This window comes from Phascolarctos cinereus, unplaced genomic scaffold (genome assembly GCF_003287225.1).
Source record: "Phascolarctos cinereus isolate Bilbo 61053 unplaced genomic scaffold, phaCin_HiC Scaffold_726;HRSCAF=1367, whole genome shotgun sequence".
In the NCBI taxonomy this organism is placed as follows: domain Eukaryota; kingdom Metazoa; phylum Chordata; class Mammalia; order Diprotodontia; family Phascolarctidae; genus Phascolarctos; species Phascolarctos cinereus.
In genome coordinates, this window is record NW_027556098.1 from 376,061,772 (window position 1) to 376,088,949 (window position 27,178).

Genomic DNA, 27,178 nt, shown 5'->3' on the forward strand with positions numbered 1-27,178 from the left:
AAAATAGTCTAGCCTGTTTCTGGCTCCACTGGGCAACTGGCCTTTAGTTAATAGCTTTCCCATTAACTCACTATATAGCATTGGGTGAATTACTTCACATTTCTCAGGCTCTTTTTCTCATCTGTAAAATTAGACAGTTGAATTAGATTGCCTCTCAGGGTCCCTCCATCTCTTTGGAGTTCGTGAGCCTTGACATCTGAGAAGACAAGTGTGTAGGCAGTGGGGAATCTGGGAAGGGGCTGTCTCTGAGCAATTGATCCAGAGTTCATGCCAGTGGTATTTGAGTCGAGAAAAGGAGACGGAAACAGAATGTGACACCTGAAAGGGACCTTAGAACAAATAATGGGAGAGCTAGAAGGGGTCTTTAGAATATAGAATGTGAGAGCTGAGAGATACCTTAGAACATAGACCATGAAAGCTATAAGGGACCTCAGAACAGAGCATGTAAGAGTTGGGAGAGGCTTCCCAGTCCAATATTCTTTCCACCAAAAGACACTTCCATTCTCTTTAAGAAAGATAGGACAGGAAAGACTCATGCCAATTGATGCAAAGTGAAGTGAGCAGAACCAGGAGAACATCATACACAGTAACAGCAACATTGTGTGATGATCAACTCTAAATGACTTAGCTATTCTCAGAAATACGATGATCCAAGACAATTCTGAAGAACTTGTAATGAAAACACGCTATCCACCTCCAGAGAAAGAACTGATGAGGTCTGAATGCAAATCAAAGCATACTTTTTCTTTACTTTCCTTTTCTTGGTGTTTTTTTTTTGTCTGTGTTTTCTTTCACAACTTGACCACCATGGAAATATGTTTTGCATGACTGCACATGTAAAACCTATATCAAATTGCTTACCATTTTAAGGAGGGGGAGGAGAGAGAGGAAGGGAGAGAATTTAGAACTCAAATGTTTTTTAAAAGAATGTTAAAATATGTTTTTACATGTAATTGGGGGAAATAAAATATTAATTTAAAAAAGGATGGAATGAAAGGAGAAAGCATGGGAGTGATGAGGGAGGCAGGACGAAGGGTACAAATGAAGGGAGGAAGAGGAGATAGTAGAGGAAAGACTGGTGGCGGGGGACCCTGGAGACGATCCATCAATAAACATTTGTAAAGTGCCTACTATGTGCCAGGCACTATGCTAAGTGAGACATGGCTGTACATAGGAGTGCTGACCATGCAGACTTTCTTTCCACCTCCTCCACCCACATCTCTAGACAGAGGAGAAGACCCGAGAGGCCAAAGAGTTGAAGGAACTATGTTCCAGTCGGGGTCCTTACTTCTGGATCCCTCTTCGCTCCCACACCGTCTGGGAAAATGAATCTGTCCTGTTGACCTGCACTGTGTATGGCTCCCCTCCACCTCAAGTTGTCTGGTAAGTGACTGTGTGTATATATTGGAGCTGGAGGAGGGCTGATGCATGGAGCTCCTTTGTCCAGGGTAGGAGTTCTAATCCTGATTCTGTGCTGAGCAACCTTAGGTCAGAGGCTCACTCTCTCTGAGCCTCCACTCTGGGCGAAGCAGCAAAACAGGAGTCCCTAGTCTGAAGTTTTCCTGATGCTCTAGGCCTCCCTCTTGAGAGCCCAGCTTCTCATACGATTGGAAGAGTATGCAATATGGAATGAGAGGACACAGGTTCTAATTCTGACTTTGCTTATTACTAGCCCTTGTGAATTTCAGAAAGTTCACTTCCTCTGTCCCATCTTCAGCTTATTGGGCAAGAGATGGACCTTTCCAGCTTTAAATCTTATATTATGCTCTCATGAATAGCTCAGGGGTTATCACTGCCCTAGATCAAAGGTTCTTAACCATTTTTTTGCATTGGGTCTCTTTGGAAGTCTCATGAAGCCTTTGGCCCCCATCTCAGAATGCCTTAGATCTTTGAAGGAAGTGCTAAATTTCAGTTAGAGTTTACTGAAAATAAAGATGGAAGCTTTTCCCACCCAAATTCACAGACCCTCTGAAAACCACCTCCAGGTTTTTAACCAGGTTAAAAATCCTTGTTCTAGAAGAACTCAGGTTAAGATGGAATGTAGTTGAGTGATGTAATTGTAATTGAGATGAGTGTAGTACAACAGATAGAAGGCTAGAGTTGGAGTTAGGAATCAGTAGGGGACCAAACTTGGAGTCAGGAAGACTTGAGTTTGAAACTGGCCTCAGACACTTACTGGCTGTGTGACCCTGAGCAAATCTCTTTACCTCTCTGTGTCTCAGTTTCCTCATCTGTAAATGAGGGGGTTAGATTAGGTCTAATTAGGACTCTAAGGTCCCTTCTAACTCTAAATCTATGATCCAGTGGACTTCAGTATCGTAGCCTGTGGTTCCATAGATCCTGCTTAACCAACTGCCCCAGGCCCAGAAATAGAGAAAATCCTTGGGCAGCTGCTGGGTACAAAACTGGCTCCAGGCGACTGTCTGTAAAGATATTCTTAGCTTCCTCCCTGCCAGCTCTGTTCGGGGCAGAGGGTCATAAAAATATTATTCTGGAGGGCCCTTCACACAGCTGTTCAGAGCTGAACATCCCCTTTAGGGATGGGGAAAGCCGAGAGGAGAGCAATCTGGAGGAGACAGTGAAGAAGCACTGAATTTTAAGGCAGGGACCTGCATTCAAATCCCCCCACCTCTGTTCCTCACTCTACCATGGGAATTTCAACAAATTACTTTCCTTCCCTGGGCTTCAGTTTCCTTATTCAGTTCCAAATCTATAGTCCTGTGACCCAGAAGGGTTGCCCATTGAGAATGAATAGATGGTTTCTGATGGTGGGTGGGGTAAGGCTGAGAGTTAACACATTAGACAAGAGACGTGACAAGAGACAAAAGACTATAAAAAGGGAAAAATACAGAAAGAGGATTCTCCTCTTGGCTCCATCATTAACTTACTATGGAATCCTGGGTAAGCCATTTTACCCATCTGAGCCTCAGTTTCCTCCTAGGTAACACAAAGATAATAATAACAATAGCTCCTACTCACAGGGCAGTTTACTAGTTTACAAAGCCCTGTTACATCTATTATCCTATTTCCTTGTCCAGTAGGATAAAATATCATTAGCCCCATTTTCAGTTCACTAAACATTCATTTAATTCATTCATTCATTCACTTACTCACCAACATTTCTTAAGCTAGGATTTTGTGCGAGGCGCTGGAGGTATGAATACAGAAGGGGAACATTTTTCACCCTTAAGGAATTTATAGCCTATAAGGAATATGAGAGGTCATATGTCCTGATGAAAGCTGCACAGCTAATTAGTGGCAGAGCTGGCCCTCAAAACCCAGTTCTCTTGTTTCAAAGAGATGCCATCGGGGTAGAGTAGTGATTCTCAAACATTTTGGTCTCAGGACTCCTTTTGTTCAGTCGTTTTTTAGTCATATCTGACTCCTCCTGACCCCATTTGGGGTTTTTTTTGGTAAAGATACTGGAGTGACTTGCCATTTCTTTCTCCAGCTCATTTTACAGATGAGGACACTGAGGCAAACAAAATTAAATGACTTGCCCAGGCTCATACAGCTAGTGTCAGAGACTGGATTTAAACTGATGTCTTCCTGACTCCAGGCCCAGCATTCTATCCACTTTGTCACCTAGCTGCCCCAGGACTATTTTATATTATTAAAAATGATTGAGGACCCCAAAGAGCTTTTGTTTAGATGGGTTATATTTATTGATATTTACCTGATAAGGAATTAAAACAGATATACTTAAAAATATTAATTAATTTAAAAATAACAATTGCATTATATTAACATATGTAACATTTTATGATAAATAGCTTTATTTTCCAAAACAAAAAAAAATTTAGTGAGAAGAGTAGCGTTATTTTACTTTTTTTTTTTGCAAATCTCTTCAATATTTGGCTTTATAGAAGACAAGCAGATTCTCATAGCTGCTTCTCCATTCAATCTGTCGCAATATTATTTTGGATGAAGTACATAAAGAAAATCCAGCCTCACACAGATAAGGGAGTTGGGAAAGGGACAGTTATTTTAACAGGCAAACAACATCTTAGTATTTAGGAAAATAGTTTTGAGACCCCCTGAAAGTGTCTCAGGGACACATAGGGGTCTTTGGGTCACACTTGGAAAACTGCTGGTCTTGGAGTCAGGAAGACTCAGACTCAAATCCAGCTTTAGATACCTGCTAACTGTATGACTGTGGGCAAGTCACTTCTCTGTGCTTCTGTTTCCCCATTTGTAAAATGGAGGGATTAGACTCCATGGCCTTCCAGATCTCTTCCAGCTCTAAATCTGTGATCACCCCTGTCCAGGGTACCACATTGCCTTGTGTCCTGCCCATCTCACAGGGTCGTCATGAGGATGAATCACAGACTTCGACAGGTGGAAGAACAGACCAATCCATACTGAAAAGCAGTCCTTACATGGTCATTCAGCCTCTGCTTGAAGGCCAGGGAAGGGGAACCCAACAGCTCCAAAGTCAGCCCATTCTACCTCAGGATAGCTCTAATTATTTTTTAGGATGCTGGTCCCTCTTGGCCTTGTTCTTCCCCACACTTGGGCTGATGCTGTCGCCACACCCACGACTCAGCTGCCTGAATCCCAGCGGCCAAACCTGGCTCCCTCCCAGCCCTGTGGCCATAAGCCAAGGGCGTCTCCTGAAAGCCTATTATGAGAGGGGCTGTTTCTGATGACTCCAGTTGCCATAACACATGCAGAAAGATTCCTGGCTCTGGACCAAGATTGTGCCCACGGCCAAATGGGAGTGACTCAGGAGCCCTGAAGACATCTTTGCCAGGTCTGGGCACAGAAGATCACTTTTCCATCTTTGGGCACTATGGGAAGCAAACTAGCCCTGAAGGAGCTTAACAGAAGCTTCAGTAGGTTCCCAGGCAGGGAGATAGGAGAGGGCGCTCCCCATCCCACCAGTTGCCCCCAACTTGCTAGGGAGCCATGCAGAGACAGCTTGAGGTAATGGTGCTGGGAGACCTAGGGGGCTGCTCCCAGCTCAGCTATTGCTGAGACATAGATGGCCATAGATAAGCCACTTTCCCCCTTATCTATAAAATGAGTGGACAAAATAATTTCTAAGCTCGTTTACAACTCTTGTTCTATGACTATAAGACACTTCCTCTCTCCTGGCCTCAGTTTCTTTGTCTGTAAACTAGGCTAGTAACCCTGATAGATCACTTATTTGTTCACTCATTTAACAAGCATTTATTAGGCACCTACCAGGTGCACAAGCACTGTGAGAGGAAAAAAAAGATCAGATAAAGCACAATTCCTGCTTTTATGGAGCTTACAGTCTAGTAAGGAGAAAAGGCTCTCCACTATTAAACCATACTGCTCCTCTAACAATTCATTAGAGAGATACAAACAAAATGCCACAGGAAATTTAAGGCTTAGGTTGTCACTGACCTGATGGCAGCAGGGCAGGCTTCCTGGAGGTGGTGGCATGTAAATCAGTCCGTCAATCTGCATTTAGTAAGGCACCAGCATTAACAGGGATCAGAAAACACTTTTCAATAAAGGTTGGGGATTCAGAAGGTGAAGAGGACCCAGAGGGCCTGAGAAACCTGGTAACAGGATGAGTGGAGAGCCAGCAGCAAGTTTCAGGGACAGAGAACATACCTGTTTGACGGGAGTACAGAATGAATGAAAGAAAGGAGCAGGAGAAAGAACTGGAAAAATGAGTGTGACTCCAAGCTATGGGAAGCTTCAATCGCTAAGCAAAGGAGTCTCAAGTTTGCTTCTTCTTCCTCGCCCCTCTGCCCTCCTGGTGAGCTTTGGGTGGGCACAGTTAGAGGAGAAATTAATGGGGAGCCGTTGAAGACTTTTGAACAAAGGAGCAACAGGACACAATTTATGCCAACAAAAATTATACTAGCTGTGATATGAAGGATGGACTGGCAGGAGAGAGAGTAGAAATGTGAAGGCTTGTTGGGAGTCTATTGCAGCCATCATCATGCTTTCCATGTATCATCTCATGCAGCAGTATCAAGGGTGGGATTAGAAACAAGGTCATGTCAGTCCAATACTATTCAAGTCACCGTGTTACTTCCCAAGAGTCCCTGGAGCTGATAGAGAAAGTCGGTACTAGGATAGTAGCTGTTGGATGGGAAAGAATAGGGGGGATAGGTGGTGCAGTGGATAGAGCACCAGTCCTGAAGTCAGGAGGACCTGAGTTCAAATCCAGCCTCAGACCAAACACTTGACACTTACTAGCTGTGTGACCCTGGGCAAGTCACTTAACCCCAATTGCCTAAAAAAGAAAAAGAATAGGGGATATAGGAAAGACAGAAAATAATTTAGAAAACCGTTTAAGGTCTTCTAAGCAATTCTCTATTGCCTCATTTTAGCCTTACAACACCCCTGTGAGGTAGGAGCCACACAGAATGTCAGTCATAGATCTAGAGCTTGAAGGGACCTCAGAAGCCATCTAATCTAATCCATCCATTTTACAAATGAAGAAACTGAGGCTCGGGGCGGTTAAGCAATTTGCCTGAGGTCACAGAAGTAATAAATCTTAGAGGGAGGATTTGAACCCCATCCTCTAATTCAGGGGTTCTTAATCTGGGGTCCACAGACTTCCAAGGGGTCAGGGCATCTGTGAACTTGAATGGGACAAAAAACGACATCTTTATTTCTATCCACCTCTAACTGAAATTTAGTATATCCTTCAATTATGAATGTTGGCAACAAACCATAGCACAGTATTTCACCAGATGATAAAAAACACGCCAAAAGTTAAGAATCCCTGCTCTAACTGATGCACCAGGGCTCATCTCACTGTATTATTCAGACTAGCTCTTTACTGGGTATAGTCACCGTGAGGGAAGGACCTGCCCATCACCCAGGGAGTCAGGCTGCTGCCCCATGCAACACAACTGATCATGCTTAATTTCTCCTCTAACCATGCCCACCCAAAGCTCACCAGGAGGGCAGAGGGGCAAGGAAGAAGAAGGATTTGTTTCCTTTGACCCAGGGGTACCACAAGAACATGTGTCAGACACATTGGTTTGGTAGGCTAGGGAGAGGGGTTGGGTAGGAGGCAGTAGCTGAGGATAGTGGGCAGATGGTCTAGGTATTGCGTGAGGCCCAGAGCCACAGGGTGGATCTCAGTTTATGCCTCATGTACTCTTCCCTCTTTTGACAGCTTCCCTCCCTTTCCCCCTCCCACCCCTTTTTCTATTAACTCCCCTCTTGTTGAGGTGTCTTGGACTGATGGTTAACAATGAAGCTTTTTTTGAAAATCTTGCCCTTGGCTCACCTAGGAAGTTGGGATTTGGATGGCTGGGGGGGAAAATGGTTTTGTACCACGGAAGCAAAGCATGCCTTCCCAGGGGCTTGCTAAGCACAGAGCCAAAGAACTTTTTGTCAGGACTGTGGTTTCTCCACATTTTAGATGCCTTTCCAGTTACCTTGTAAAAGAAGCCAAGAAATTGAATGTGAATTTTGGAACAGAATCTGTAGGGAGGTTACCCACAATTTAGGCAAGAATCTCAATTGTAACTGAAAATTAGTGAGGCCTTGCTATGGGATCTCCAAGTAAACAGAAACGCATTTTTGAAATGTGGTACTTGAATTGAGGAATGTAAAAAATGCCCTTTTTAAAAAAAGTATTGCTAACATTTATGGATTACTCCCACTTTTAGAGAGATCTCTTATAACAAATAGTTAGCCCTAAAAACTAATCATATAGTGCTATCAAATGATTTACATATGTACCACCTACATGTCTCTACATATCTCTAATTTTAAAAATTAACCTAAGTCTATTTTCTCTCTTTCCTATCCCCCTCATTTTTTTAAAAAACAAAGAAAAGAAAACTTCCTTGTAAGAAATTTGAACCATCAAGCAAAATAAACTGCCTCAACAGCTACGTACAAGAACATGGGCCTCATTCTGCACCCTAAATCTATCGTCTCTTTATAACGAAGAGAACATTTCATTTTCTGTCTTGGGGATCCTTGATCTGGTACTGGCCAGAGTTCTCATGGCTTTCAAAGGTGTTTATTCTTATGGTCTTAATCCTCGTGTCTCCAGGTTCTGTTCATTTCATTCTTTATCAGTTTACAAAAGTCCTCAAAACTGACCATTTTTATAATATTGATGATTTAGAATAAATTATTCTCAGTTCCCACAAGCCTTTGCACCTCTCTTTGAAATGATCTATTCCTCATTTCTTTCAGCACAATTTTTTTTTTGTTTAGCCATTTCAGTCGTGTCTGACTCTTCGTGACCCCATTTGGGGTTTTCTTGGCAAAGATACTAGAGTGGTTTGCCATTTTCTTCTCCAGCTCACTTTACAGATAAGGAAACTGAGGCAAACAGGGTGAAGTGACTTGCCCAGGGTCACACGGCTCTTGTCAGGTGACTGTATTTAAACTCAGATCTTCCCAACTTTAGGCACAGAGCTTTGTGCACTATGGTGCCACCTAGCCGTTACTCCAACACAATGGTATTCCATTCCATTATAAACCACCATTTACTTATCCAGCCATTCTTCAACTGATGGACATTCTCTTAGTTTCCAGTTTTTTCCACCTACAAAAAAAGAACTGCTAGAATTTGAAGGGGGTTGAGAACAGTAAGAGAGGGGTGAAGTAGGAGGAATCTAAACCCACAAGCTGTTTCAAGAAACAGAGAACAATCAGACTTTGGTGATCTGGATATCTATGTATCTGGTGCCTGGAGCCAAATTGTTCTTAGCCACCTGCTAGTAAAGGAAGTAGCACCCTCTAAGTTTTGCCACCTGAAATAATGCCCTCTGGTCACCACTCTACTTCCAGTTCTGATCAGCAGCTCAATGCATTGGCTTTCTTCCCAGTGTCCTGATCTTCTGGGGTTAGGTAGGCATGACCAGTTTGGGGAAGGAGCAATTCTCCCCCTTTAGTGACAATAACACACATTTCTAAAGGCATTAAGGTTTACAATGTATTTTCCTCATGACAGCCCCAGAATCAAGGAATGATGGTATTATTATTCCCATTTTACAGATGAGAAAATTGAGGCTTAGCATAGTTAAGTGAATTGTCCAAGGTCATACAAGCAGTAAATGTCAGTACTGGGTGTCCAGCCAAGGTCTTTTGACTCCAAATCTGTTACTCTTTCCACTGTACTACACTGGAACCTCTCCAAATGTCTCCCCCTACCTCCTCCACCTTCACTGTCAAGTGTCTTGTTTCCACAGGTACAAAAATGATGTTAGGATTGATCCTCACCTCTTTCCCGCTGGAAAGTTCATCATGAAGAATCATTTTGGGTTGCTTACCTTGGAGATCAGGAGGTGATATATCTTTTCTGCCTGTTTCTCTTTCCTCACCGATTCCCTGGGACTTGGGGCTTAAAGTAAAACCAAGGCCTTTCTTTCAAGGCCTCTTCTTAGCCTGCTCTTAGAAAATCCGTCCAGATCAGGGGGTTCCAGGCTAGACACCGAGTGAAGGAAGCAAAAACAGGGCTCCTGCCTGCAGGGCAATTCTGCACTGAGAAGTGGGGTACAAACATATATCCAGAGATCTCCGCATGTTTACCCCACGTAAGGTTGTCTCATTTAACATCATAAATACATTGTATCTAAATTGTTGCATCCAAACCATCAAATCAAATTTGTTTTTGCCAATTATCTAGTGTTCCGGAGGAATAACTGTAATGTTGTTTCTATAGAAACAGTTTTTTCAAGTGAGAGGTACCACTGATAGGTAACAAAGTGACTAAAGAACAGAGGTGTAACTAGGATGGGGCAAGTGGAGTTTTGTTCCTGGATCCTGAAATTTAAAGGTCAATAACAGCACTTGCAGTCCTGCAACCACAGAAATTGTAGAAACTTCATGATCTTCTGGGAATATATTCCTTTTCCCCCAGTAGCTACACCCCTATGTGAGTTCCTCTCTAGCCCAGCCCCCAAATAATGGTTTCCCCAGCATTGACCCCATGATGTCCTGGAACAGGCTTCCTCCCCAAGAACAAGTACCCCAGGTGAGTTCCTCTCCACTCCATCTCTTGGGACATCTTGCCTTTTCCTTCCCCCATGACACTTGACTAGCGTAAGAAAATGCTGGTTATAACTCTGCTGAATGCAAAGAATGAGATCTAGCCTCCACTCTACAAGAATGTTCAGAGACTAGTGGGATTGATCAGGGAAGGCTTTCTCAAGAAGAGGTCTTGATCTTCCTGTGAAGGAAGCAAGACATGCAGACTGGTGGAATTCGAGAAGAGGGTATCTGGGGTAGGGTGGGGTAGGATGTCATAGGGGACTGGATTCCAAGCCTTGCTCTTCTTGAGTGACCATTGGTAATTCACATCATGCCTCTTGGCCTAAGCTTACTCATTTGTAAAATGAGATGAGTCAAGAGGATCTCAAAGGCTTCCTGAAGATCAAAGAATCTGTGATATTCTAATTTATCCAAAGTCCAGGGCCAGGGTGAGAGATGAGGGTGGTGAATTTACATTGGTGAACCCATTTTAGAAATGAAACTAGGCTTTGTAGTCCAGGTTCTGTTTTCCCTGGAAATGAAAAGGGCAGAGACTGAGACCCCACACACCTATTACCATCCCCCTCAGTTTTTCCTCCTTTCTAGATGCACAGTGGAGGATTCAGCCACCTACACAGTAATGGTGAAGAATGCCTATGGTGAAGCCTCCTCTTTTGCCAAAGTCCTCGTTCGTAGTAAGTCCTTTCCCCCCACTCCCACATTGGCTTAATGCTAGTTGAGAACCTTACAGTGCCTGTCTGTCAATAACCACATTGGAAATGGGCCTATGGTCAGATATGAGAAAGGCCTTCCTTTATAATGCATGCACAGGAATGGGTGGTCTGGCTGGGCACAGAACTTCTCTGGGGACTACAGAATATGTTGTTGCCATTGCTGAGTAATGCCCTACTCTTCACGACCCCATTTGGGGTTTTCTTGACAAAGATATTGGAATGGTTTTCCCTTTTCTTCTCCAATGTGCCCCCCATTTTACAGATGAGGAACTGAGGCAAATAGGGGTTAAGTGACTTGCCCAGAGTCACACAGCTAGTACGCGTCTAGGGCTGGATTTGAACTCAAATATTCCTGACCCTAGGCCAGGTGTTCCATCCACTGCAGCACCTACCAACAGTCATAAGATCACAGGATTTAAAGCTGGGAGGAGCCTTAGAGATCAAGTCCAGCCCCCTTATTTTACAGATGAGAAAACTGAGACCCAGAGAGGTAAAGGGACTTTCCCAAGGTCACACTGGTAATAAGCAGCAGAGTCATGATCTGAGTTATAGTCCTCAGATTAGAAATCCTGTGTGCTAGGGCAGCTAGGTGGCACAGTGGATAGAGCCTTAAAGTAAGGAGGACCTGAGTTCTTGACACTAGCTGTGTGACCCTGGGCAGGTCACTTAACCCCAATTGCCTAAAAAAAAAGAAAAGAAAAGAAATCCGGTGTGCCTTCCTCTACACCATGCTGAGTTACTTCAGGCAGAATGGGTTTGGTGGCAAGGGAATGCATTAATTGACTGTCAAGGGCCCTCCCTACTTTATGAACAGTCCCTGGCAAAGTTGTAAGAGAAGTAGGCTCACCAGTCCCTATAGATTCACTTCAAGGCTAGAGAAAGATGGTGCTAGGGCAGCTAAGTGGTGCAGTGGACTGGCCTTGGAGTCAGGAAGACCTGAGTTCAAATATGGCCTCAGATACTTACTAGCTGTGTAACTCTGGGCAAGTCGTTTAACCCCAATTGCCTGCAAAAGAAGGAAGGAAGGAAAGAAAGAAGAAAGTGACTCTGGACTGGTTGTTTAAAAGCATTGAACTTAGTAGAATTTAGAAAGTGTGAGTTCATACTAACTCACTGTGTGACCCTGGGCAACTAACTGACCTTCCTGGACCTCAGCTTCTCCATCTATAAAATGAGGAATGTGAATTAGGTGATCCCAGGTTCCCTTCCAGCTCTATCATTCTATGGTTCTAGGTTCCTCCCACATTTTACATTCTATGTTCTGTTCACTTTCAGCCCTGGCATCTATGTTCTAAAGAACCTTCTAGCTCTGACATTCTATATCCTAAAGGTCCCTCATACCTCTAACCTTTTATGTTCTGAGATTCTTCCCTTCCCTGCCTCCCCCCAGAGGTAGCCACAGCTGAGCACTTAAGTGCCCTCAGTGGAACACTCACCTCTAGTCAACTAAATGGAAAAAGCAATCCCCCTAGATGATGAATCTGCTCCTGTCATCACCCTGGCCCCAGGGTGGGTGTCCTTGGGTAAGAGACTATTTCCTCATATTATCCAAAGGCTTCGCCTGTTCTCCATCTGTTGTCCTGTATCCTAGCTAGAAGCTTGAGCAGCTAAGGGTCTTGATTCCCAACCTTAGCTCCTGACCCCATAGGAATGTGGGGCCATAGTCTATTCAGAGCTCTGATCTTCTTTCTTGGTTTTGCAGCATACCTGGGGAAAGAGTCTGGCTTCGATTCGGAGATATTTAAAAGTAAGGATGGGGGTGAGGGTGGGGATGCGAATGGGGAGGGGAGGGGCAGTTAAGTATAGTTATGGACACCTTTGTCATAAAGCTTGAGATTTCCCATTCAGCAGCTTCCAATGGGAATTCAATGTGCTTTCTTATCTATTTGTGACTTAGCTGGTAGAAATCGTATAGGCTGGCTTCTCATTGATACCCATCATGCTTCAGGGCTGCTCAAACAAACCAAAGGAGAGGGTGGTAGTGGTAAATCGCCTCTTACAAAGAGTCAGATTCAATTCAACAATTCATCGAATGTTTCCCCAAGCATCTGTTAAGTGGCAGGCCCCGTGCTCAAGTCTGGAAATGCAAAAGTAAAAGCAACGTCATGCGCACCCTTACAAAGCTTCCAATCTATTAATTTGGTCCATAGAGCGTTTCCAATGAAGTGACTACAGTCTCCTGGGGCGGGGGAGAAACAACGATTGGCCCAGAAACTAACGTTTGAATTGTCGGTGGCCTGGACAAGGGCAGTTTAGATCCCCGTGTAGTAGCCTAGACGGAGGTCTGGTCCGTCTTCTGGGAGAGGCCTGAGCATTTGTGTTCTTCCTCCAGGATTGCTGCTTGGCCTAGACGTTGAATTCAAATCCATTCTGCAGCCTGTTTTCGCCAGGGAGAAGGAGCCCTTCATCTTGGCCTGTGCTTTCACTCAAGATGTGCCTGATGGCCAGAGAAATATCCAATGGTTCAGAGATGGTATGTACTTATCGAATGCCCCATGCACTCCCCTGAGCTCACTGTGGAGATGCAATCCCTTCCCTCAAGGGGCTTCTAATCCAGCGGGAGAAAGAAAGCCCCTTCCATCAGGGAGCTCCAGTCTGATAGGTCGAAGGAAGGAGACTTCCCAAATTCTGTGAGTCCAGTACAATCCAAGCAATTAAAGGAGGACACAAGTAAAGGACCGGAGGGCTTCCTGACACCAGATCTCAGAACCATAGTTGAGAATTACAGCTAAAGTTGGCAAAGAACTTTACATCTATTAGCTCATTTGATCCTCTCCCAACCACCCTGTGAAGTCAGTGCAATAATTATTAGTATCCTCATTTTGTAGTGAAGAATGTAAGGCTAGGAGAGATTGCTGAGCTAATGGCCACAGAGATGGTATCAAAGGTGGGATTTGAACTCAGGCCTTCCTGCAGTGTAGTACAGTGGGAAGAATGATGGATTTAGTTCAGATTTGATTTCTGGTATGTGGGCCCTTAAGTAAGTTGCGTACCTCTCTGAGCCTCAGTTTCCTCTTCTGTAAAATGAGGGGTTGGTCAAGCTGACCTCTAATGCCCTTTAGGCTCTAAATGATGGCTCAGTGATCCCATGGCTAGAGGTTCCACATTCTTTCCACCACACAACTGCTGCCGCTTCTCCATCTATTGTAAAGGATTCTAGTCATAGGAATTGGGAGAAAGGTGGCCGGGGCAGCATTTGCTGACTTCCTTAAATCCTGCTCTCCGCTCTCCAGGGTGACCTTGAGCCTAGTCATTTCAGGGTCCCAGACTCAGTTTGCTCACCCAAACGATTGAGACAAACCTTCAGCCCTGCCTTGGGAGGAGCCTGGAGCTGCTTTGGAGAGGGCGCTAATCGTTAGTACTGACTGCCTTCCCTAGCAGAGCTTCAGCGAAGCAGTCTGGACCAAAAGAAGAATGAGTTTCTCTTTCCTTTGGACGCTCCTCTCCCCCAACCTACCCTGAAGTCCCAAGGACAAGGAGAAGGGACGTACACTCCCCCCTCCTAGCTCTTGAGTCCAGAAAGTCAGCACCTGTCTTTTAAGGGGTAGGGCATGGCCCCTGAGGAGACCCCAGAAGCAGCTGTAAAAACAAGGCCTGGGATATTTTCAGGAACACAGAGGGCAGCCAGGACACTGGATGCTGAGCTAAGGCATTGGCTGGATTATACAGGGGTGAGTGTAGGGAGGTGCAGATCAGGGATTGGGAAGGGGGTAGATTGGGCAGGTAGAGAATAATAATGACCATAGAGAAAGGACATAGGCAAGAGTCAGATTGGATTCATGAGCCTCAGCCCTCCTCACTGAGCTTCTAACTCCTCACCCAGCCTCCATTTCTCTCATCTCTCACTGAGCCCCATCCCCTGCCAGAATCCTTGGCCCTCTCATGGAGACCCCATCCCTTTAATGGGCTGACATCTCCCCACCAAACTTCTATTGCTTCATTGAACTCCTCAGCCTTTCATTGAGCCCCTTCTCCCTTCCTCAGGGAACATTAATCCTTTTACTGAGCCTCTAGCCCCCTCACCAAGTCTTCCATTCTCTTTCTTGGGGCCCCCCCAATCAATCAACCAATGGGTTGTCAATAGTAACTACCCATTATGTGCCAAGGACTGTGTTAGACCCACACTTCACTCATCGAACTGCCATCCCCTCCCTGAGCCCTGATACCACCCCTTAACCCCCCTAACTGCTTCACTTAATCCTTACAACCTCAATGAATTCCTGCCCCCTTACTGAGAGCCCATCCCTTTTCTGGGCAAAATCCAAATTCAAATCAACCTCAGTTTTCTCATCTGTGAAATAGGGATAATAACAGCACCTACGTTATAGAATTGTTGTAAGGATAAAAATGAGAAAATATTTGTAATGCACTTTATAAACCTTAAAGGCTATATAAATGGTAGCTATTGTTGTTCATAAAATGAGGGCATTGGACTCCACAATCTCTAAGGCTCCTTTCAGTTCTAAAAGCTATGATCCCATGATCCCTATTTGAGCCTCAAGTCCTCCTCACTGTGGTCCTCTGACCATATTCTCACTGAGCTCCCATTCCTCTCACTGATTCTCCTAGGATTAGAATTACACGAAAAATCTTTCAGCGCAGATGTCCTCACTCACCTTGACAAAGCCCCAGAGTAGCCCTGCCTCCTCTCTGCCTGCACTTCCTCCATGTCTACGGCCACACACTGTTCCTGCTGCACAGCCCTCCTCCGCTGAGGCTGTATTCTATTCAGTTCAATTTACCAGCTCTGGGCTCAGCACTGGGGATATGGAGCCAGACAGGACACAGGTACAGCCCTCAATGTGATTATTATCTAAGAATATGCCTGCCAGGGACACCAAGCCTTGATGATACACCCAGCCCTCACTTAAACTCTCCTCCAGGGTCTCCTCGTGGTTTTGGGGGACCCTGAGTTCTCAAAGACTACCAACGTAGTACCAACCTACCATTCACTGGCAGGTCCATCTCAGTCATTTCTGGCTCTTTGTGATCCCCTGGGGTTTTCTTACCATTGCCTTCTCCAGCTCATTTTATAGATAAGAAAACAAAGGCAAACAAGATTAAGTGTTAAGAAGCTAGGAAGTATCTTAGGCTAGATTTCAACTCAGGAAGATGAGTCTTCCTGATGCTGGACCTGGCACTCTACGCACTGTGCCACCTAGCTGCCCCAGGCAGGTCCTATCCCATTGGAAAGGTCTGGGGACAGACGAGGTCTGACATTCAAGGACGAGCTAAGAGTAGAAAGATTCATCTCCAGAAGGTAAGCCACCAAGGGATGAACAGTTTTCAGTTGTAACAAGTGATGAAGATCTTCTTCTAAGTCATGGTGTGTGTATTGGGGTAGGAGTGGACTTATATTCTTTAAAGGTGGAGAGGATACCCGCATGAATTGAACCAAGGACCTTGGGAATTTTTGAAATAAGTACCCAATTCAATATAAAGCTCTTTGGAAATGGGAGTGGATGATAAAACTGGTTCCTGTCCCCAAGAAGCTTATAATCTGGTTGGGTGGAATGAATGGTATAAAGGGGGTCGGGAAGGAAGTATTAGACTTGGAGTCTGGGGATCCCATCTCTGGTACTTACCTGTGTATTTGGGTAAACTATTTCCCTTTTTTGAGTCTTGTTTCCTCATCTATAAAATAAAGGAGTTGGCTTCTAAGACCTCTAAGGTTTGTCCAAGACTAAATGATATGAAATTATTATATAGTAGCTCCTAATGTAAGAACATAATGATATTCAAATGTTCTTTTGTATTGAGGAAGGCAAGACGAAGTGTGTTACAGCAGCTAGGGAGCTGTGCTTGGAGCCAGGAAGACCTGGGTTCAAGCCCTGCCTGTGACACAAACTGGGCCATTTAACCTCTCAGGGCCCCAGGCAATTCTAAGACTCTACAGTTTTCAGAGCTGGTTTCTGACCTGGATCTGTAGAGGGTGTTTCAACATTGGGAGTTGAAATCAGAGATTCAACCAAAAATAAACACAAATGTGTTAGACCTGAGAGGTACAAAGAATAAATGAAGTGATCCCTGCTCTCCTTGACTTTATATTCTATTGGAGACACAAATCATGTTGATAAATAAGTATAAAATAAGAGGAATTCTTACTAGCTGTGTGACCCTGGGCAAGTCACTTAACCCCCAATTGCCTCACAAAAAAAATAAATAAATAAAGTAAGGGGAATTGAAGTATTAAAAAGCTAACCAGTGGAGACATCAGGGAAGGCTTGGAGGTGGCCCCTAAGGTGACTACTGAAGACTCCTAAAGCAGGGATTGCCTGCATGGGATTGAGCCAGATCAATAGCATATACTACGCACTGAATGTTAGAATGGAGAAAAGTTGATTATTCTTCTTTGAGTCATTGACTTTGCATCCTGTGGTCAGTAGGTCTATGGTATGGATGCCAGTGTACTCTGTAGAAGGGACTTACATGGATTAGCATCATGTCAAGGGAGGAAACATAATTGCTTGCTTGGTCTGGGAGTCTAGGTTAAAGTTTCATTTCATCACAAATTATAATACATTTATAAAATGTGAGGAATATGCCAGCAAAAATCCTCCCACCCAAAGTTGGTCTTTTTTCTGAGGTTGCCTGATAGACACCAGTAAAGGTGTTTCATTTGGTTGTTTAGTTGTTTCGATCACATCAATCATCCATGACCCCATCTGGGGTTTTCTTGACAAAGATGCTGGAGTGGTTTGCCATTTCCTTCTCCAAATCATCTTACAGATGAGGAAACTGAGGTAGTCAGAGGTTAAATGACTTGCCCAGGGTCACACAGCTAGTAAGTGTCTGAGACAGGATTTGAACTCAAGCCTACCTGATTCCAAGTCCAATATTCCATTTGCTACCTAGCTGTTCCATCCTGGACATATTCAAATGATCACAATCTATTCAGAAGAACACCACATTAGCATTTGAATACAATTAATCCATATATTTACAAAAAGTCTCCATGATGGGATGAGCTGAATGTTTCACCTTTTCAGTCTTCCTGATGTTATGTGTCTGACATATAGGACAACTCATATAGCTGTATTGAGTCACAGACAGAAATTTGTTTTGTATTTTTCTTTGTAATTTTTTACAATGAATAAGCACTTATTTTCTCTCCCTCCCATCCTACCCTTTGTTGAAAAAGAAAACTCTGGCAACAAATATGAAAAAATATATATGTAAATGTATAAAATATGCACACATGTATGTATACATAAAAACATACGTACATACAGTTAGTTAAGCAAAGCAAATTTCCCCCATTTCCAAAAACGAATATCTTGCTCTGCATCTTGAGCCCATCACCTACTCCTCTGTCAGGAGGTGGGTAGCAGACTTCATCATCTACCCTCTGGAATTGTGGTCACAGGAAGAAATTTGAACCAAACTAACGCTATTTAATTCTTTTCAAGGTCAGATGACCTTGAGCTGCTTTCAATCGTTTCTCCCCACCACCACCACCTCCGATCCTTTTTTCAGATGTGCTATTTCAGAGTGAACAAGAGTAAATGAAAGCTCAAGGGGAGGATGAGATGAAGGGGTCCTGGAATCAAGACAGACCCTAGGCCAGGGGTCGGGAACCTGTGGCCTCGAGGCCACATGTGGCCCTCTAGGTCCTAAAGGGACACACTTGAGGACCTAGAGGGCCACATGTGGTCTGAAGGCCACAGGTTCTCGACTCCTGGCCTAGGCTCCTCTGAGCCACTTTATGGACTAATGCTTCTTTCGCTAAGCCAGGGATTCCACACTAGTCTCTTTGAGCCTGGGGATAATACAATCTTTGGCACATACAACAGTTAGGAAGTGTGTGACTTTTTACAAGAATATTATTCTGCCCCTGTGTTCTCATCACAGTGGATTTAGGGACACAGTAAAACTCAACATACAAAGCATTTTAGGCATTAATAATAATCATAACAACCATTATATAGTGCTTTAAGGTTTGCAAAGCACTTTCCATATGTTCCCTCATTTGATGCTATAATAAAGCTATGCAAAGAGTGTCCTAAAAGCCTTAGTCTAAGTTGTTAAAACTTACATCTTAAACTATTAAAGCATAAAACTTTGCTAAGACTTTTAGGACACTCTGTACTATACAAAGGAAAACTGATATTAAACAGAATTTTCTCAGTCCTGTTGGATTCTGGGCAAAGATCTGAGAAATTAAGTTGCCAATTTGTGTATTGAAATCCTCATTTTACAGTTGAGGAAACTGAGGTAAACAGGGTTAAGTGATTTACCCAGGGTCACCCAGGTAGGAAGTGGCTGGATTTGAACTCGGGTCTTCCTGACCTGACACTGGCACTCCATCCATCCAATGTGCCACCTAACTGCCCTCCCAACTCATTTCACTTAAGATTGGTGACAGCTTAGGAAAATTCCGTTCAAATGGAACATTTGTTGACTACACCTCAAGGAAACGATAATGATTTTAATGTCCTACTATAGAGAAAAATCCTTATTTGACTCCAAGCCCTAAGCTCAACATCCTACTATAATGTGATTCCAGCAGACCTGATTCATACAAAACTAGTCTGACACAGATCTGAGCAAATTCTGCCACACTTAGATCATTTCCCACTTGAAAAATATTTAAAAAAAAGAAATTAAAAAAACGGAAAAATAGTCAGAAAGATTTAAATTATAATTGATCCTGTGGAGTTCCGTGAAGAAAAGTCTATGCCAATATTTGCCTCTCCAGGTGACCAATCTGAGTCCAAAGCGCCATTCTGTTGCAGCAAGTAAAATGAGTTGTGTTCAGTGATCAGATCTCTTGGAAACAATATTTTTATTAGTTAAATCCAATGCAGTTTGAAGGACAGTCATCTGATAAAGAGGAGCTAAGTGGTCTCCTATGACATATGCTAGTGGAAATCCTTCTAGAATGTTATAGAAAGTTCTAGAAATTGCCTCACACTAAGGAAGTCAAGTTGTCTTAAAGTCAAAAATCCAGAACAGTGCATTGGTCACAAATGGAAGATGAAAACAAGCCAAAGATACAATCTGTGATGCGAGATCATAATAGTACTGTACCACATCAATGACTTACCGCTAGCTGGTCACGCAGTGGACAGAGCACTGTGATTAGAATCAGGAAGAGCCGAGTTCAAATTTGGCCTTATTCACCTACTAGTTGTGTGACCTTGAGCATGCTACTTAACCTCTGTTTGCCTCAGTTTCCTCAACTGTAAAATTGGGATAATAAAAGCACCTACCACTTAGGGTTATGGTGAGGTTCAAATGAAATAATATTTGTAAAAGCACTTAGCGCAGAACCTGGCACATAGCACATACTATACAAACGCTTATTCCCCTTTTCCCTCTACTTATAGGATGAGCAAAGGATTCTACAAATATACACACAGTAGGAGTCTTATGAGAGCAAATTTCATTTTTGTCTGGTCATTAAAAATGGCATTCTCTTCCGGCATCTTGCAGTGAGTGCAGGCTTGCTTTGGCATGTAGGCTTTTTTATCTTGATCAATAAACAGTGGCTTTTATGTGCAGATTCCTAGTAAGTTTTAAGTAAACCTCATGCTTTAATTTCAATAATGTATATGTTAGAGACCCCGGTATTCTTGCTTCCACACATGTCTTTGACAAGTACAAGGTTTCTTGCTAGTGCTGGACAGAGACACCCTCTCTCCCCCTCCTTCCAGTCCCAAAGGCAAGAACATCCTTTCCTTCAAATAGAAACTCCTCATCTTCACAACCTGCCCCTAAATCTACTTTTCCAGCTTTGTTAGCTATCACCTTCCCTTTACACTCCGTGGTCCAATCAGATTGTCCTTTTTCTGGTTCCACACACGGCACTTCATCTCCCACCGACGTCCTCCATGCCTAGAATGCACTAATTCCTCACCTCTGCTTTAGATTCTGTTTCCTTAAAAACTCAGCTCAAAGGCTACCCTTAGTAGAAAGTCTCTCTGGATCTTCCTCCCTTCCCCACCCCCCTAAATTTTTTTCAAGTTTTTTAAAAAATGTATTCTATAGAAATCACACATGCACGTTATCTCATTTGAATGTAAGTTCTTCAAAGACAGAGGAAATTGCAAATGGAAAGTGTTGACTAAATGCTCGCTGATTGATTGATTCAGGGATGCTGCTACAGATCTCCAAGAGGCGCCAGCTCCAGTACTTGGACTGCCAGGCTTCTGTGAAAGTGTCCTGTGCTTATAAAGAGGATGAAGGAATGTACACAATCCGAGTGCCCTCTCCCTTTGGCTCCAAGGAGCAGAGTGCCTATGTGTTTGTGAGAGGTGAGCTCTGGGGTCAGATGGAAGGAGCAATGGAGGGCTTGGCCTGGGGGAGGGAGCAGGTCTGAGGCGTTTGGCACCAAGAACCCCAGACGGAGTAGAAGTTGGGGATAACCAGGGATCAAGCTGGGAGAGGATCTAGCCTCTTCACAAACATCTTGCCCCTTATCCTGAAGCATCAAGGATCTGGACAATGGAGGGGAAGATAAAGGAAGTGAGGGTGAAGGATGGAGAGGTGATGCAGGTGGTTAGAGATGTGCTGTAAAATGAAAGCCAGTCTGAAGAGCGTTCTGTTACAGATGCCCCCGCAGAGGAAGCTGGGGCTCCAGGCTCCCCACTGAATGTCCGATGCCACGATGTGAATAGAGACTGTCTGATTCTGACCTGGGTCCCACCCAGTGACAACCGGGGCAGCCCCATCATTGGCTATACCATTGAGAGGTGGGTGCTGCAGCAAGGACCAATGACCAGAAGTAAGAGCCTGTCTTATACACAGGAAGATTTGTGACTTATGCACTGTGGGAGGCACAGCAAACAGAGGACAAAATCCCTGCTGGAAGAGAATGGTAGAGCTGAAAAGGACTTTAGAACACAGAATGCCAGGTGTAGGAGGAACTTTAGAACATAAACCATCAGGGCTGGAAGGGACTTTGGAACAAAGAATGTCAGAGCTTGAAAAAACCTTAGAACACAGAATGCCAGACCTGGGAGGGACCTTAGAACAGAGAATGTCAGAGCTGGGAGGGACCTTGGAACACAGAATGCCAGAGCTCAGAGGGACCTTAGAACACAGAACATCAGACCTGGGAGGGACTTTAGAACAGAGAATGTAGACACTGGGAGTGACCTTAGAACTCAGAATGTTAGACCTAGAAGTGAGCTTGGAACATTAAATGTCAGAGCCGGGGAGACCTTAAAACACAGTATATCAGATCTAGGAGGAATATTAGAACACGGAGTGTGGAAGCTGGAGACCTTAGAATACAGAATGTCAGAGGGGATCGTTTTGTCTACTGACCCCCTCAATGGGAAAACTAAGGAAAAAGAAAATGACTTCACTAACTCCCAAGTCTTCACAAAAGGACTAGTTTTCTACAAAGGCAGAATAGGATAAAGTCAGAGGATACTGTGAGAGAGCCCCATGAATAGCCCTGGAGATCTGTGGGGGAAGGGGACGTTTAATGGGGGGGAAAAGTCACAGGAGGGGGGGCGCTGTCCTGCTCTATTCACTCTAGTGCCTGACAGTATCGGGCAAGGGCAGAAGGAATAGGGTCTGGCTTATAAAAGACCAAGGCAGTAAATGCAGATTAAGACTATTTTAGAGCAAACCGTAGACCAGGCTGCTGTTGATGGAGGGAGGGCTAAGCAAGGAGGACTTTTTTTTTTGAAGGAGGGAAGATTTAATCCACAGTTTAAAGGATAGGAGGGGCCTGGCTAAAGGGGCGGGGTGGGGGGGTGTGAAAGGAAAAGGGGCTGGATTTCCAGGGAGGGATACACATCGTCAGTGTCATAGCTAAAGGCTCTGGGTATATAAAAGATGGGACTTGTTTTTTCAGGCTGGGGCACAGTGCCCATGTTGAAGAGCCTAGAGCTTGAGTTATCTCTGATAATAGGTGCCAGGGAGAATCGGGGGTATGGGAGGCCTGCCACGAGGCCCCTGGAGGAACCTGCCGATGCCCTGTTCGAGGACTCATTGAAGGCCAGAGCTACCGCTTCCGGGTGAGAGCCATTAACAAAGCGGGCACCAGCCTCCCTTCCAAGGCCACAGAGGTGGTCACTATGCAAGACCCCAGGGAAGCCGAGAGGAAGACAGGTAGGTACAGGGACCCCGTGGGCCAGAGTCACAGCCTTCCCAGAGCTTGGCGAGCAGAACTTCAACTGCGGGAGATGGTGTGTTGGGCACTATGGGAGAGAGACAAAGGAAACTTCTAGTCTCTGCCCTTGGAGAGCTTCTACTGGTGGAGGAGACACGGCCAACATCCCCAGGGAGCCCCTAACTTGATGGGATGTGGTCCTTGCTTCTGAAGGGGGATTCATAGTCCTTGCCTGCAGGGGGCCCCCATTCTTTTTTTTTTTTTTTTGGTTAGGCAATGGGGTTAAGTGACTTGCCCAGGGTCACACAGCTAGTAAGTGTTATGTGTCTGAGGCCAGATTTGAACTCAGGTCCTCCTGAATCCAGGGCCGGTGCTCTATCCACTGCACCCCCTAGCTGCCCCAGGGGGCCCCCATTCTCATTGGCGATACAACACACACATACACACACACACACACACATACACCCTTGAAACAGTGAGACAAGTAGTATTTGAATAAGTGACTGATAAAAGAAGAGCTATAGAGGAGATGAGGCTGAGGCTGGACACCTTATGCTATAGGCACAGAACTTTCTCAGAGCAGGTGAGTTTGCCCAACAAACTTCCAGTGTGAGTACTCCACTTATCCTGTTTCCTATCCTAAGAACCCCTTTCTAGATCCTAAAATGTTAGAGCACACAGAGCAGGGAGGGTCTTTAGAACATAGAATGTCAGAGATGGGAGGACCCTTAGAAGAGAGGGTATCAGATGGGAGGGCCCTGAGAACAGAGGGTGTCAGAGCTGGGAGGGTCCTTAGAACACAGAAAGTCAGAGCTGGGAGGGCCCTTAGAACAGAGAGTGTCAGAACCAGGAGGGTCCTTAGAACATGGAATGTCAGAGCTGGGAGGGCCCTCAGAACAGAAACTGTCAGAGCTGGGATGGGGCCCTTAACTGATATCTACTTCAACCCCTTCATTTTACAGAGGAGATCACTGAGGCCTGGAAAGACCAAGTGGAATCAGGCCTTGATTTCCATCACAGACACTCATGTATCCCTAATTCAAATCTATTCTCTATCCTAGTGATTCATTTTGATCTCGGGAGGACCATCACAATCAGCAAAGCTGATACTGAAGGTAACATCAAACTATGACAGAGAATGTGAGACTTTAACACCATCCTTAAGGGAGGTATAGTCTAGAATAATACCCAAGTGTGAGGCCCCACATCAGCCATAGCGAGCATGAGGCCCAGACCTAGGCAAACAGGAATCTGGGGAGCTCTGTACAAACCAAGGCCCCTACACTGACAATGGTAGTGGTGGTGGTAGGTAACAGCTATATAATACTTAACAGGTTACAAAACCAATTTACATATGTTGACCTTCACAACAGGGTGGAACCAAGACAAGCATTTGTAACCATTTTATAAAGGAGAAAATAGGCTCAGAGAGTTAAAATGACTGACCTAAGGTCACACAGCTTGTCAGTGTCAGAGCCAGAACTTGAATCTTTCCCTTAGCAGACCAAGGCTCTTACCATTCTATGAGCAGAGCCAGGGGCTCTTAAGACAAAGGCCACAGGGATGCCAGCACTCTGTCTCAGTATGAAAAAGGTAGTGTGGTGGGATGGATGGAGAATGTACCTCCAAGCCAGGAAGACCTCTGCTATCTTCGTAATCTGGGCAAGTCTCTCTCACTGTCCTAGGCATTCTCTAAGACTACACTTTGCAGAAAAGCAGCTGGCTTAGATTGGTACAGAGAGTTTCTTTACCCAGAAATTCCCTAGACCAGCAAGCAGGTCCAATTCCTAGCCCTACTTTTCAATTCTCAATTGTCTGCAGATGATTTTTCATCCCAGACCAGCTTCCCTTAGGAAGAAGTAACCTCTTGGTCCTCCCACTCAATCACTCATTAAGTACTTACCATATGTCAGGCACTGGAAACACAGACACAAAATTGCAAAAAGTTCCTGCTCTCAAGAAGTGTAGATTCTCTTGAGGGAGATAGAGTTTTGCTGCTGGAAGGGACCTGAGAACCTAGAATGTCCAAACAGGGTGGAACTTCAGAATAGAGAATGTCAGAATCAGAAGGAACCACAGAGATAGAACCTCAGAAGGAACCTTAGAGGAATGTTAATGGTAAAAGGGACCTCAAAATACAGAATGTCAAATTTGGAAGGGCCTTTAACATATAGAATTTTAAGCTAGATAGGACTTTAGAAGACAGGATGTCAGAGCTAGGAGGGCTCTTAGAACACAAAATGTCAGGGCTAGGACTCTTAGAACACAGAATCTCAAAACTGGGAGGAACTTCAGAATAGAGAATATTAGAACTGAGGGGAATCTTAGAGCACAGAATATTAGAGGTGAAAGGGACCTCAAAACATAGAATTCTAGACCAGATATGATCTTAGAACGTAGAATATAAGAGCTGGAAGCATCCTTAGAACACAGAGTATTCAAATCTGGAAAAGGCCTTAGAAAATCATCTAATCCAATGCACTCACTTGAAAATGTGAAAATGTCCCGTCCTTCAAACTCTGTGATACATTGAATGACCCCCTCCCTGAAGCCTACTCAACTAAACCGTCAAAATCAAAAGGATAGAATAGGCCCAAATGATGTGTTTGGGATAGTGAGGGGGGAGCCCCAGTGGAAGACAGCCATCAGCTGAGCGACTCTTTCATTGGATTCCTTGTAGATTCGGTGATCATCCCCTTGCCTCCCACCAACGTCAGAGCCAGAGAGACACGTCAGGCTTACGTTCTCCTGTCCTGGGATGAGCCTTGCCCCCGAGGCAAAGAGGACCTGACCTACCTGCTGGAGAAGGTGAGGTGACCCTGAAGTTCCCCCTTCATAGACACCTCACGAAGATGGAGGGTTGGACTGTGCAATCCAAGAGGGTAGCCAGAGTCTTCATCTGAGGAGGCCTTTAGAAAACAGAAGTCTTCCATATCTCAGGCCTCTAAGAATCAGCCTAAGACAAGATCCCACTCTGCTGGGCTAGAATGACTGAGAAATAATGTTAGCTTGTATTGCTATAGAACTTTAAGGTTAAAAGGCATTTTTTCTTATAGCTACCCTGTGAAGCAGACAGTGCAAATGCTATCACCCCCATTTTGAAGAAGAAAAACTGAGTCCTGGAGAGGCTTGAGTGACTTCTTACAGTCACATAACTAGACAGTTTGAGAGCCAGAACTCGAGCCCATGTTTTCAAACAGCAAGTCCAGAGCTCTTTTTTACATGTTTGGCTGTGGAGTTAACTTCCAAAGCTCAGTAGAAACATTTTTGGACAACGCACCATTTTTCTATATTTGTTGTACTACTGTGCACTATCCCATCACCCTGGAGAGTAAGGCAGGGACTGACCATCTGCTTGCCGTATAGTCAGTCGTAGGCAGCGATGCTTGGGAGGCAGTGAGCTCGGAGACCCCTGTGAAGTCCCCAAGATTCGCACTCCTGGATCTGGAGAAAGGGAAGGCGTATCGATTCAGAGTACGAGCAGCAAACCGGTATGGCCTGAGCGAGCCTTCGGAGCCCAGCGAACCAATCACCCTTGGGAGTCCTCCAGGTATTGCTGGTGGGCAGAGGGGAGGAGGGCACAGCCTGCCTCAGAGCAGGGATGGAGAGGACAGGCCAGCTCTCCACCTCCACTGTGGGCCCATGGACCCATAGGACACAGCCCTCCTCTCCCCTCCCACCCTTTCTCATTTTGTGGTTTTGGTTTGTTTTGTACTTTTAGCTACTCTTCCCCCTCCGGCTCAAGTCCAAGTTTTCAGAGACACAAAAACCTCTGTCTCCTTGATTTGGGACCATGTAACGGGGGACTCTGAGCTCCTGGGCTATTATATATACTGTCGGGAAGCGGGCGCTTCTGAATGGCAAACTGTTAACAACAAGCCCATCAAGAATAACAGGTAAGTCCTCCCCACGTCCTTCCTTGCCAAAGTACATCACTTCCACACGAAGGAAGCCAGGGCACCTGAGTGGGCGAGCAGCAACTGAGGCAGTAGCTTTGAAGAGGGCACCCTCTCTCCCACTCCAGAGCTGCTTGTAGTTAGCAGATAGAACCCAGAAGTCTGGATTCCAGGATAGAGTCCAGCTACAGACATCATTGGCTTGGGTTATTGACTTGGAGTTTTGATGAGACCTCACAGATTACATAGTCCAACCTCATTTTATGCTCATTAAAAATAAAACACAAAACCCTGAAGTCCGTTAGAGCTTGTGATAGGCTTGAGATCGTGCAGAAAACAGAGCTGAGATTTGGACCCATAAGAAGAAGAACCTCTGGGTTCATTGTGTCGTCTTGAAGCTGTTTGTCAAGGATGGGGTGAGAGACAATGAACCAGGTAAGACTTCTTCACATCAGCCAATGAGACTCCAGGTGGGGATCTGATGTATTTAGGAGGGTTTCTCTCTGTTCCAAGGGGTGTGTGTGTGTGTGTGTGTGTGTGTGTGTGTGTGT

At 44.7% G+C, this 27,178-nt stretch overlaps 1 protein-coding gene across 1 annotated transcript in view; it reads left to right on the top strand.

Annotated features, from left to right (window-relative positions):
• The window catches only part of MYOM3 (myomesin 3), an 82,307-nt gene that overhangs the window by 11,740 nt on the left and 43,389 nt on the right, over nt 1-27,178 (top strand). The window contains exons 5-16 of the mRNA XM_020983103.2: nt 1,226-1,383; nt 9,150-9,245; nt 10,537-10,625; nt 12,367-12,411; nt 12,997-13,137; nt 20,759-20,920; nt 21,217-21,358; nt 22,531-22,730; nt 23,793-23,846; nt 25,412-25,539; nt 26,098-26,281; nt 26,453-26,627. Of these exons, the coding sequence (XP_020838762.1) occupies nt 1,226-1,383; nt 9,150-9,245; nt 10,537-10,625; nt 12,367-12,411; nt 12,997-13,137; nt 20,759-20,920; nt 21,217-21,358; nt 22,531-22,730; nt 23,793-23,846; nt 25,412-25,539; nt 26,098-26,281; nt 26,453-26,627 (1,574 nt within the window). The remainder of the gene's footprint in view (nt 1-1,225; nt 1,384-9,149; nt 9,246-10,536; nt 10,626-12,366; nt 12,412-12,996; nt 13,138-20,758; nt 20,921-21,216; nt 21,359-22,530; nt 22,731-23,792; nt 23,847-25,411; nt 25,540-26,097; nt 26,282-26,452; nt 26,628-27,178) is intronic.